Genomic DNA, 14,028 nt, shown 5'->3' on the forward strand with positions numbered 1-14,028 from the left:
TGCTATCCTCTTCTCCAGCCCTTGAAATGCTGATCCCACCTTCCACCTTGAAATGCTGATCCCACCTATGAACTAGGCCCCACCCCAGACCTCCCTTCAATACAGCCACCCCCACAGACCATTATTCTGCAATAATAAGCTGAAGAAAGAACAATGTGTGTGATGCTGTTGCAATCATAGAATGTGAAACAGGAAGACATGGGCAGTGTGGGCCCACACACAGATTATGAACTGGCTCTTTTCACTGCTTTTAATGTCTTCATGGTATGGGAGGAATTCTAGGTCAAAATCTTGGAGAGATTTAGTCACTTCAACTCTGACTTACTTTTACAATCTGCAAACTTACTTTCAAGGACTCTACAAATCATGTTTCTCCATCTCCCCCTCCCTCTCCTTCCCCCTCTCTCTGCCCCCTTCTCCCTCCCCTCTCTTATTTTCTTTTGCATATTGGCTGTTTGTTAGCCTATACTTATGTATAGCTTTTTCATAAATTCTATTGAATTATTTATTTACTCTAAGTACATGGAAGAAAATGAATCTCAAGATAGTAGATGGCAATACATTCATACTTTAGTGGCGATGGTGGGAGAAGGTGTAGATGGTGGTGATGGTATAGATAGTGTAGATGATGTTGATGGTGATGATGGTGTAGATGGCGATGATGGTGTAAATGGTGTTGATGGTGATCATGGTGTAGATGGCGATCATGGTGTAGATGGTGATGATGGTGTAGATAGTGTAGATGGTGTTGATGGTGATGATGGTGTAGATGATGATGATGGTGTAGATGATGATGATGGTGTAGATGGTGATTGGGCAGAAGATACAAAATCCTTAATGCACATACCACCAGGCTCAAGGACAGCTTCTATTCCCCTGATATAAGACTATTGAATAGTTCCTCTAGCATGATAAGTTAGATACTTGAGTTCACAATCTGTCTCTATAAGGCTCACACCTTATTGCCTGTGTACATTTTCTTTGTAACTATAACACTATAGTCTACATTCTGCTATTATTTTCCCTTGTACTATCTCAGTGCACTGATGTGACGAGATGATCTGCATGGATAGCATGCAAAACAAAGTTTTACATAGAACATAGAACAGTGCATCACAGGAACAGGCCCTTCGGCACACAACGTTGTACAGAACCAATCTAGAAAGTACTGTACCTTGGTACATGTGACAATAATAAGCTAATTTACTAATTGTTGCATTACCTGGGCAAAAATGCGACGGAAGAACATATCTAAGATCTTCATCCGTTGTTCCTTCGTCACAGCTTCCTTCAACAGAGTTCGTTCTTTCACTTCATGCACCAGCAGACGTATACCATGACTATCCAGGTAATTTTTAAAATCTTCCACAAATATGTTACGTTCATCTTCATCATTAAACAACAGAACCTGAGGGCAGAAGTTAGAGTTTATATTAACGTATGGCACGTTCATTTTAAACATTGATGCAAGTGCATCATTTTACTAATGACAAGTTTATATCTGTCAAACTCAATATTTAAACAAATGATATATAAAATGTATAAGTTAATAAAAATATTGTTACCTTATTACATAAATAGTAAGTCAAAATAATTGAATTTTGGAGGAGGGTGGGGCTTGTGGCAGAAGGAATAGGTAGAAGAGGTTGAGGCTGTGTCTTTAGTTGGGTGGGGTTAGATAGAGGACTGGAACAACAGACAAGGATTGAAAAAGGAGGCAGAAGATCGACCAATGAATTGTAGCAGTGTGTACAAGCCAGGGATTTGTGGGAGAGATGGAAATTGAGGTCCAGGAGAATGATCAGGTCACAGGCATCTGAGGAATGCTCAGGAGATCACAGCATCAGAGCTTAGGCTTGAGGACATAAGACTAGACAGGCAGAGGATTGGGGTCTCAGAACCAAATCAGGGGCAACAGTGTGTGAGGTTCAAAGGGGTTGGTTATAAACGTATATGGTTCTTAAATGATGAGGGTCCACTTGGAATGTGTTGCAAAGACTAAGTTGTCTCAGGAGTGCCTAATGGTGATAATTCTTGGGACAAAGTAGTCCTTGTTCCCCTAAAGTACCCCAAGAGGAACACTGCATAGGCATGACACAGGATGACGTCATAACAAGGACATCGTCCTGTGTATGCCTGGATTTTCTTTGCTACATCTGATCACATGGTCTGCAGAGCTGAGAAGATTTAGCAGTATGATGCGCAGAACTGATAATTATAACAACCCTACTGCTTTCCCAAGTGAAATCAGTTCACAGTACAGAGCAGCCACTCCTCCTAGGACCTTTTGAAGTTGCATGCTGATTACTGACCAATTGCAGAATTTAGCTTGAAAGAAACACACAATAAGGGAAAAGTTCCTAAAAATATAAATATAGTTAAAAAAGAAAGAAAAATTAACAATGGTTTTTGGTCACAAATATGACAAATAACAGATTATATGGGAAAACATTGCAGGGGCTTTTGTCTTATTATTTGCCTAGACATGAAACAAGATAGACACAGACGATTCTCCAGATGCTGGAAATCTTGAGCAACACACAGAAAGTACTGGAGGAACTGGGAAGTCATCACGGAAGTTGCAGTAACACAAGGATTATAGTAATATCCAGGCAAGGATAGTTTACAGATCATGCACAGTCATCCCAGGCAATAAAAGGTCTTTGAAGGGCATAGCTTCCCTTTGCATAGAGGGTAACCAAAGCCATTTGGAAAATGAATACCAGATAAGGATGCAGATGAAGGATTCTAGGGTGACACTTACTATTGGTCAGTTACTTTGCTCATTCTGAAGTATTATTGGCATTTAATATGGAGTTTCTATTGATTGTAAGTCCCAGTATTATCATAGTGCAATTGGAGATTGCATATGCAAATAAGGAATTTGAACATACACAATATTACCAATTGATCAATATTTGTATGCTTAATTTCTATAAAGAAATGGCATTCCTTGTTCAAATTTCAGAACAGCATGGTGACAACAGCCATTCTGTTCTCCTTGTAGACAGGTAAATAAAGTGTGATTGAAGAAACAAGGGTGAGTTTTCAGAATCCAGTTTATCAGTGACGACATCATGCAGGTTCTATGGAGGGGACTAAACTATCGACATTTTAAGATGAGTCCTGATGAAAGATCTTGGCCCAAAATGTTGACTGTTTATTCCCCTCCATAGATAATGCCTGACTTTCTGAGTTCCTGTAGAATATTGTATGTGTTATAATAAGGATAGACCTGCTCAACAATCTTCACTAAGAACAATTAAAACTCAATGAATAATTGCACAGCTCTTAAAAGTACACTTACATTCCTATGTACAACATTATCCAATCAGTCCACTCAGTAAAATCAGGACATATCGAATCCAGCTAACTCCTGTTCTATAAGTCTACTCTCAGTCACAGGTGACATGATGGAAACTGCTCATGACATTGTTGTCAAATGACATTTTATAAGAGCTTGGTCACCAATGGAGGCACAAAAATATTGCAGTTAGGTGTATCTGGAGCAAAGAAAATTCATCTGGAATTCTTAGTGGATTAAGCGGCAGGAGGAAAAGAATTGTCAAATTTCAGGACTGAGGCAAGGTTTCAACATGAAGCAGCAACAGTTCCTTCCTCCCAGATGCTACTCGAACCACTAAGTTCATCCAGCAGATTGCTTGTTGCACCTAGCCACCAGCACTCAGTATAGGGTCTGGGCTGTGACCACTTAGTTCCAGACTGCTGTACAGATTAAATAGCATCTTTCATGTCTTTTTCAAAATGTTTTCATATGCTTTACAGACAATGGTGTACTGTTAAAGTGAGGTAAGGAGTATGCAGAATAACAAGCACTGATTGTAGAGTGGAAGTGAAAATAACTGTGCTTGTTAATAAGAAAGCGATTGATGAAATCTGTATCATCAAAGGCATTCAGTAAAGTAAAATTGGAATCTGGAGTCAACCTTGCTGATATGAAATCACAGCTTTCATAAAGGTGTACTGATTGACGGTCAATTGACATAGCTCCGGGCTTCGCTGGAGGAGTTCCTCAAGGATTAAGGATCAATTTTATTCGCCATATACATTTACATGTATTAGGAATTTGCTCTGGTGTTTTGGCACAACATGCAATGAAAATAAGAACATATGCTGTAACAATTAGAAAGAATAAATTATATAAAAATAAATGTAGAGATTAAAGTACGGATATGAAATAAAATGTGCACAAATACATAAATTCTAGCATGCATTTATAATGTAAACAGCATTATAAAAAGTGGTTTAAAGCCACTTTTAGCTGCTTTACCAATGATTTTCCTTGCATCATGAGGTCAGAAAGGTCATGTTTTTGATCCTTCCACTGGGTTTAGTGGCATTTACAGTGTATTAGATGGATGTGGACCATGTCCGGACTTAAAGAAAGAAAAATAAACTTCACAGTTTCACTGGGCAATGATCCTCTCTGGCAAGACTAACCACTCACCTGTGACATTTCAAGCACTGTCATCTGGGCTTACCAATGTATAGAAATTTAAATGGACCACTCACATAAGAGAGGATCAAAGGCAGAACATTCTGTGATGAGGTAGGGATGGGTACATGGCTGATAACAAATCCTAGGTTTTGATACCTTTGGAGTATGCCTCGGTCAATTAATAAATACATACTTGAATTTAGGAAGCTTACAAACTAGGTAATGTGGGCAGCACTGCAGAGTAACGGTTAGCATAAACTATTAGAGCACTAGCTGTAAGACTGGGATTCAATTCCTTGCAGCTGCTGTGTGTAAGAGTTGATACATTTTCCCTGTGCTCACGTGTGTTTCCTCCAGGTGCTCTGGTTTCCTCCCACATTACAAAGATGTAAAGGTTAGCGGGTTAATTGGTCATTGTAAATTATCCTGTGATTAGGCTAGGGTTAAATAGGTGGGTTGCTGGGCAGTGTGGTTGATTGGACCAAAAAGGCCTGTTCAGCACTGTATGACTAAGCAGGTGAGTAAGTAAGTTGTTAAAAAAAAGAGGCACAAACACAAATTTTTACTTACCAGATCATATTCCTTGGGGACCTTCAGCAATAGAGCCTTTTGTTCATTATTGGTGGACTGAATAATATCGAAGTGGTCCTGGCTAATCTTGATGTTTCGGATCACAGAACGTTTACTATCCATGACCTTAATGCACTTGTTGGAGTCCAAGACAATGCTGACATACCGCTGTGTATCTTTGGGCCCTTGCCATTCTCTGGCTAAATGCAATGCAAGAACATACACATCATAACAAACATTTGCATGATAGTAGAACATGCTTTTAATATTTCAAATTATCTAGCGGTACCTAAACAATCAAATATGGAACCACAGAATATATGCAAATTGTTCCCAGTCCATGTCCGGAGCATTTGATAGCTCTGGGCCTGTACTCACTGGAGTTTAGAAGAACGAGAGGGATCTCATTGAAACTTATTGATAATTGAAAAGCCTGGATAGAATGGACATGGAGACCATGTTCCCGAAAGTGGGGGAGTCTAGAACCAGAGGGCACAGCCTCAGAATAGAAGAGCATCTATTTAGTACAGAGGTGAAGAATAACTTCTTTAGCCAGAGGGTGCTGAATTTTTGGAATTCATTGCCAATGGCAGCAGTGGAAGCCAAGTCATTGGGTATATTTAGAGCAGAGGTTGATAAGTTTTTGATTATTAAGGGTGTCAAAGGTTACGGGGAGAAGGCAGGAGAATGGGGTTGAGAGGGACAATAAATCGACCATAACAAAATGGTGGGGCGGTCTCAATAGGCCGGATGTCTCATGGTCTTATGTCATAAGGTGGAACAGATAGAGGTATTCAGATGGCGATGATTAAGCACCATTTTCATCTAAGACAGAAATATTTGAAAAACTTTGTTCTGGTTCTGCACTCTTCACAGCCTTACTTGCCTTGTTTAGATTCAGGAACAGGGCCATCATCAAGTGTGATTAGAAGGGGGCAAGTTGCTGTCTATTCACTTCTAGGGCCATGTTAATAACTCTTCAGGTTCTCTGTGGACATTATAATGAGCATGAAGAGTTCTCAAACTCCTCAGTGAGTCCGGACTCAAATATACCCTGGCAGTACGCAAGAAATCGTAGAGGATCTACTCAGTGCCCTAACAGCACAGCAGAATGACATCACCATTGAAATGCTGACTTATGTTTGTTAATACCTTATAAGGTAAAAGACCTACCACATCTACAAAAGAGCACATTTTGCTTCAGATTTGAAAAGGGGATCAATTAATTTAAAATTACATTAACATTTTGATGACAAAATACCAAACTTTTGTCTCAGCTTTTTATTTCTAATACTGTACCCTCACTTTTATTAACCAGTGATTCGGAGCTAGTAATAGTCAAATAACGAAGAGTTGGCGATAGAGAACTTATTAAAAAAACAATGTCATGACAACAAACTTTACCTCAATGGCAGCAAGACAAACGAGCTGGTCATTGACTTCAAGAAGTGAGGGGCAATGCACATACTCCTATCTTCATCAACAATGTTGAAGTTGAGAGCTTCAAATTTCAAGGACAGAACTTCACCAATAGTCTGTCCTGGTCCAACCATGTAAACATCATGGCCAGGAAAGTTCACCAACTTCTCTACTTCTACAGGAGGCTGAAGAAAATTCCCGTCGACCCCATCGATACACCATTGAAAGCATCTTATCTGGATGTATAATGGCTTGTTAGGCAACTGCAATGCTGCTGACTGCAAGAAACTGCAGAGAGTTGTGGACATGGCTCAGCACATCACAGGAATCAGCCTCTCCTCAAACGGCTACGTCAATAATTCTTGCTGTCTCAGTAAAGCAACCAGCATAATCAAAGACCCCATATGCCCCAGACATTCTTCCTCTCCTATTGGGCAGATGATATAAAAGCCACCAGGTTCAAGGTCAGCTTTTACCACATTGTTATGATTACCAAATGGTTTCCTACTAAAAGGTGGATGCTTGACCTCACAGTCTACCTCATTATGATCTGGCATTACCTGCACTGCACTTTCTCTGTAACTTTTACACCTTATTCTGCATTGTTATTGTTTTACCTTGTTCTACCTTAATGCACTATGTAATGAATTGATCTGAATGAACAGCTTTTCACCATACTTCAGTATATGTGACAAAAATAAGCCAAATCTAATTTAAAAGCCACAAAACTGAAATTTTAAACTGGATTATAATATTATTGGGGGCACCTCTGTTGAACGGAGTGAAATAATATATTAATAATTAGTTAAATACTATTACCTCTGAACTGCACAAGTTAGTGAGAGCCAGTTGCAACTGTCATATAGAAAACATTTTATTTCATAACATTATAATTAATACCTCGGATTTTATCTCCTGAAGGAACCTGTTTCCTTACAGAACGTTTCTTGTTCTGCAATCTTTTCTTTTCTCTCCTTCGATCAATAGATATAGCGAAAGCTAAAAGCAAGGCCGCTGTAAATATATATAAAAAGAAGCCATTACTTATGAAAGCATGAACAAAGTTAAATCATAAAGCTCTTCTCAACTTTGAAGTGGTCTGATCCACATAATATGTCTGTCTGACTCGTCTTGGTGACACAATAACGTCCAAGTCAGTCAGGAGAAGTGCTTTGTATTTGAATTGATCTATCAATAGACAACAGCAATGTACCAGGACTTCTTGGAGCCACAAAGATAAATATATTGCTTACACATAATGGTGCAACACTCAACTCTACTAAAAACTGTAACATCATGCAGCTAGAATGTGCAAACCTAAAATGTTGGATTAATTCATTCAACAACAAAACTTTGAATTCAGAATCTGTATCAGGTTTGTTGTCACTAACACAAGTCATGAAATTTGTTGTTTTGTGGCAGCAGTACAGTGCAGGCATAAAAAATACTGGAAGTTACAATAAAAAATAAATTAGTGCAAAAGTGGAATAGTGCTGATGGGTTCATGAACCATACATAAAAATGATGACGGGGGAAGAAACTGATCCTAAAACATTGAGTGTGTCTTCAGCCTCCTATACCTCCTCCCTGATGGTAGTAATAAGAAGAGGTTATCCAGGAGGCCTGGATGGTGAAAGTCCTTCATGAAGTTTGCTGCCTTCTTATGGCACTGTTTTTTGAATACATCCTTGATGGTAGGGAGGGAGTGCCCATGATGGACCTTGGGGAGCCTTCAATGTTCTGAATCCTGTTACAATAAAGCTTTGAATTCAAAATCAGTATCAGAATCAGGTTTATTGTCACCAACACAAGTCATGAAATTCCCATACATTGGTGCCTCTTGTTACGTACCAGCAGCAATAGATCACAAATGGAGTCTGGTTTCGATGTTAAAACCACTAACTTTATTAGTATCTATCAAAATATAGAGACTTAAATGAAATAAACAGAAGTTAACAGTGTTATGCATATATATGTGTGTGTGGTTCCCAAACAGTCAAGTTTAGGAACGGTTCTTAAAGTCTTAAAATGGCATAGTAGAAAAGGGTCCAGTAATCCAGGGAATAAATGAGTGAGGAGAGAGATTTGGAAATCCACACGAAAATGTAGAGAGAAGGCAACTACGAAGAATTCCACAGATTCCATGCTGGGTAAACGAAATAACAGTCGCCAAAGATCTTATCCGTCGAGTCGTTCCGAAATCCACTAAGAGATATCACCAGGTGACAGTCACAGGAATATTGTCTTCAAGTAGTTACCACATAACACCCGATTCCAGGTAAGGGCCAACAAAAGTGATACTACAGCATGTATTTCTAAATGACAATAAATGAGGACTGAGTGTCCTCATAATGTAAATTAATCTAATCCAACAAATCCACACATATGGATTATACAAAGTGACAGTCACACGTGCGTCGTGCACTGTGTGCCGATGGTCGCCCCAACCTTTTGGGCACAGGAGAGTTCCAAACCATAGCAGTAACAAGCTGAAGTTCCCACAGCATGTGTGTGTCTCTCTCTCTCTATCTCTCTCCCTCTCTCTCTCTCTCTCTCTCTCTCTCTCTCACACGTCTGAGGCCGGCTGCCACCGGCCTAACTCAAGGTCCCGCCTAACTCAGGCACTTAAAGTGACACTTACAGTAATCGAACCTGCTGTTTCGTAACACTCTGTACTAAAAGGTGATGAAACCAGTCAGAATGCTCTTGACAGTACGTCTGTAGAAATTTGTTTGAGACTTTCTTTGGTGACAGACAGAATCTCCAGACTCCTAATCAAGTAGAACCATTGGCATGCCTTCTTCCGTACTGTATTAATATATTGGACCCAAGAGAGTTTCTCTGAGATGTTGATGCACAGGAACTTGAAACTGCTCACACTTTCCACTGATGCCCTTTCAATAAAGACTGGTGAGTGTCTTCATGACTTCCCCTTCCCGAAGATTACAATCAATTCTTCACCTCTAGAGTTAGGACTCAGAATTCTGTCAGTTTTATGTCATATTCAAATTCTTCCACGATCTGTTGTTCCTCCATACTGCCTGCTTCTGTGAGTCCAGAACCTCCATTCCACCAGATCAAGTATGCCCAAGGCTGATGGAAATGTGATTCTGAATTACATTTTCCAAAGTTACAGTAGGATCTCTGAATCGTTTTCTTTCAGAATCGGGTTTACTATCACCGGCATATGTTTTGAAATTTGGTGTTTTGCATCAGCAGTGCATTGCTGCAAATACAGTAGTAGTTAGAACAATAAATTACTATTAGAAGTATATATAAAATAAATTAAATAAGTAGTACAAAAACAGAGGGGAAAAAAAGAAAAAAACTACTGAGGAAGTGTTCATGCAGAAATCTGGTGGCAGAGGGGAAGAAGCTGTTCCTGAGACATCGAGTGTGTGTCTTCAGGCTCCTGTACCTTTTCTTAATGGTAGCAATGAGGAAACAGCATGTCCTTAATGTGGGGATCCTTAATGATGGCTGCTTATATATGGCATCACATTTTGAAGATGCCCTTGATGTTGGGGAGGCTGGTGTCCATGATGAAACTGGCTGAGTTTGCAACTTTCTGTAGCTTTTTCTGATCCTGTACAGTGGCTCCTCACATTGGGAGTAGACGTACGGTCAGGTAATCGGACTTTCCAAAGTGCGGGAGTGGGAAGGCATTCTTGATAGTGGTATAACAGTGGTCAAGTATGTTGGCTCCTATGGTTCCACAGGTGATATGTTGGTGGTAGTTGTTCAGAGACTTCTTCAAACTGGCCTGGTTGAAATCCCCCACAATGATAGGGGAGACATCTGGCTGCATATTTCATGCCTGCTGATTACAGAGCTTAGCTCCTCCAGTGCCAGCCTGATGCTGGTCTGAGGTGGAAGGTACAGAGCTACCAGAATGACAGCAGAAAGCTCCCTCAGCAGATAAAAATAATGACATTTGACTGCTAGATGCTGCAGGTCAGGTGAGCAGGACTGAGGCAAAACCGCCATGTCCGTGTACAACAATGAATTAATTAAAAGGCATAGTCCGCCTCCTCTGCTTTTAAAAGACTGAGCTGTCCTGTTCTTACGGTGAATGGTGAAGCCATCGAGCTGCAGTGTTGCATCTGAAATGGTAGAGATAGCCATAATTCTATGAAGCAAGGTGTGCAGTAGTTCTTGATGTCCCTCTGGTATAGCAATCTTGCTCTGAGGTCTTCAATTTTATTTTCCTGAGACTGTGCTTAAGCCAGAAGAGTAGTCGGGAGTGAGGGTCTAAATCCTTTGTATTTCAATCTTACTTCCCAGAAGGCAGCCCAGCATGCCTTCTGCCCTTCCTTTTTCTTAAATGGAAACTGCACTTGCAACCAGAGTCTGTACTCTGGGATCCATCGATCTTAATATCAATAGATTTTTAAAACATTTTAAAATGATGTGGTTTCTGAGATTTTATAAAACTTTACCATTCCATTCCTGTATGGTCTGTCAGGGTAAGATCCATCTGGATAAAATGTGGTCATTCTCAACATTATCATTTCATTTATAATGAACCTGATTGGGTACTTGAGAGATATAACATGTGGGGTTACAAACCTATTGCTGACATTTTGGATTAGGGGCTGGTTCTCTATCGATCAGCATGGACACAAGATAAATGGTCATTGTTTAGAAAATAAAAGACGAACCCATTAATAACAAAATCCAGAAGTACAAGATGCTGCAGAGAATCAGGATCAGGTTTAATATCACCGGGATGTGTCATGAAATCTGTCAACTTAGCAGCAGCAGTACAATGCAATACATGATAAATATAGAAAAATAAATATGTGAATTACAGTAAGTATATATGTATATTAAATAGTTACAGTAAATTAAAAAATAGTAGTGCAAAACAGAAATAATTAAAAAAAAGTGAGGTAGTGTTCATGGGTTCAACGTCCATTTAGAAATTGGATGGCAGAGGGGAAGAAGCTGTTCCAGGATCACTGAGTGTGTGACTTCAGGCTTCTGTACCTCTTTCCTGATGGTAGCAATGAGAAGAGGAAACATCCTGGGTGATGGAGGTCACCTTTCTGAGACACTGGTCCTTCAAGATGTCTTGGATACTATGGAGGCTAATACCCATGCTGGAGCAGAATAATTTTACAACTTTCTGTAGCTTCTTTCAATCCTCTGCAGTATCCATTCCCCCCACCCTCCCCACCAATACCAGATGCCAATCAGAATGCTCTCTACAGTATGATTGTAGAAGTTTTCAACTGCTTTAAGTGACAAACCAAATTCCTCAACCTCCTAATGAAATATAGTCACTGACTTGCTTTTTGTATGGCTGCATCGATACGGTGGGACCAGGTTAAACCCTCAGAGATATTGACACTCAGGAACTTGAAATTGCTCATTCTCTTCATTTCTGATCCCCCTTTCAAGATTGGTTTGTGTTCCCTCATCTTACCCTTTCTGAAGTCCATAATCAGCTCTTTGGTCCTACTGACATTGAGTGCAAGATTTTTGCTGCAACGCCACTCAACTAGCTGGTGGCAAAGATCTGTTGTGCAGTTTAAAATGATCTTGTAGTGCAGAATCAATGTGACCTTGACTCCCACGGAGATAGAAGATCATGCATGAGATGGTGGCCAAAGTTCCTCTGGCACCATTTCACATCTTTGTGTTCTGATGAAGGAGCTCAGACGTGAACCATGATAAATGCCTTAGAAAGCTCAAGGCTGTGAATCCACTGCTCAGGGTACCATGTGATGTCTCTCAAGACCTTCTCTCATGTTGGTCAGTACTGCATGATTTCCACAACCCAAGGGGTGTATGTGTCCAAGCAGTTCCTGGAATCTGGAGTTTGCATTGGGAATCTTTGCTTCCTGCCATGAGGTTCCCATTCAATGTGATTCAGCATCTCGCAATCCATGCAAAAGATGTCCGGTCTGTTCTCCCAGTCAATGAAGTTTACTTTCAAATGATCCAAAAACCAACAATGTACTTCTCATTCTACTGAGACTGTTTCAGGACAGCCACAGCTTGGAGCTCTATTGCTAGGGACAGAAATAGGCTTCACCTATGGTTTAGGTGTGCATGTTATAGTAAGTAAAGAACAGACAGGTGAGGGGGGAAAACATACAGAAGAACCCAGCCCAATCTCACAACCAGCACAATTTCATATGAAATTGATCATTAGCTTAATTCACTCTGGCTAGATCCAAGATGGTTTGTAGAATATTAATCAGCACATAAAACTTGCAGGTATCGCTCATTCCAGTTGCATCTGAGTAGACACTGTTTAAAAGTGATAGTCTATTTCTTTTAATTTTAAACAATAAACTGAAAAGATGGTGATGCCAGAGACTGCAGGTGCTGAAATGTGGAGCAACAAACAATCTGCTGGAGGAACTCAGCGAGCTGAGCAGCATCTATGAGAGGGAACGAATTGTCCTTCTTTCAGGCTGAAACCCAACATCAGGATTCCAGCAACTTAAAATAAGGCAGCTACAAGAAACTGTTAGGAAATGGTCACTTGTTATCGTTTACAACATTTAATTGAGTATACTCTGTACAATATAACCATATAACGATTACAGCATGGAAACAGGCCATCCCGGCCATTCTAGTCTGTGCTGAACTCTTACTCTCACCTAGTCCCACCGAACTGCAGTCAGCCCATAACCCTCCATTCCTTTCCTGTTGGATATATCTATCCAATTTAACTTTAAATGACAACACCGAACCTGCCTCAACCACTTCTGCTGGAAGCTCGTTCCACACAGCTACTTCTCTCTGAGTAAAGAAGTTTCCCCTCATGTTACCCCTAAACTTCTGCTCTTTAACTCTCAACTCATGTCCTCTTGTTTGAATCTCCCCCCCACTCTCAATGGAAAAAGCCTATCCACATCAACTCTATCCATCCCCCTCATAATTTTAAATACCTCTATCAAGTCCCCCCTCAACCTTCTACGCTCCAAAGAATAAAGACCCAACTTGTTCAACCTTTCTCTGTAACTTAGGAGATGAAACCCAGGCAACATTCTAGTAAATATCCTCTGTACTCTCTCAATTTTATTGACATTTTTGCTATAATTCGGTGACCAGAACTGTACACAATACTCCAAATTTGGCCTTACCAATGCCTTATGCAATTTCAACATTACATCCCAACTCCTATACTCAATGCTCTGATTAATAAAGACCAGCATACCAAAAGCTTTCTTCACCTCCCCATCCACATGAGATTCCACCTTCAGGGAACTATGCACCATTATTCCTAGATCCCTCTGTTCTACAGCATTCTTCAATGCCCTACCATTTACCATGTATGTCCTATTTTGATTAGTCCTACCAAAATGTAGCACCTCACTTTTATCAGCATTAAACTCCATCTGCCATATTTCAGCCCACTCTTCTAAGTGGTCTAAATCTCTCTGCAAGCTTTGAAAACCTACTTCATTATCCACAATTCCACCTATCTTAGTATCATCTGCATACTTACTAATCCAATTTACCACCCCATCATGCAGATCATTAATATATATGACAAACAACATTGGACCCAGTATGGATCCCTGAGGGACACCACTAGACACCGTCCTCCAATCTGACACACA

At 40.1% G+C, this 14,028-nt stretch overlaps 1 protein-coding gene across 1 annotated transcript in view; it reads right to left on the reverse strand.

Moving 5' to 3' along the window:
* The window catches only part of LOC140212011 (dual oxidase 2-like), a 166,376-nt gene that overhangs the window by 71,203 nt on the left and 81,145 nt on the right, over nucleotides 1–14,028 (reverse strand). Inside the window, exons 15-17 of the mRNA XM_072282367.1 lie at nucleotides 7,349–7,462; nucleotides 5,030–5,229; nucleotides 1,223–1,408 (exon numbers count right to left, since the gene is read on the reverse strand). Coding sequence (XP_072138468.1) covers nucleotides 1,223–1,408; nucleotides 5,030–5,229; nucleotides 7,349–7,462 — 500 coding nt within the window. The remainder of the gene's footprint in view (nucleotides 1–1,222; nucleotides 1,409–5,029; nucleotides 5,230–7,348; nucleotides 7,463–14,028) is intronic.

Source organism: Mobula birostris, chromosome 18, assembly GCF_030028105.1.
Source record: "Mobula birostris isolate sMobBir1 chromosome 18, sMobBir1.hap1, whole genome shotgun sequence".
Taxonomy (NCBI): Eukaryota; Metazoa; Chordata; class Chondrichthyes; order Myliobatiformes; family Myliobatidae; genus Mobula; species Mobula birostris.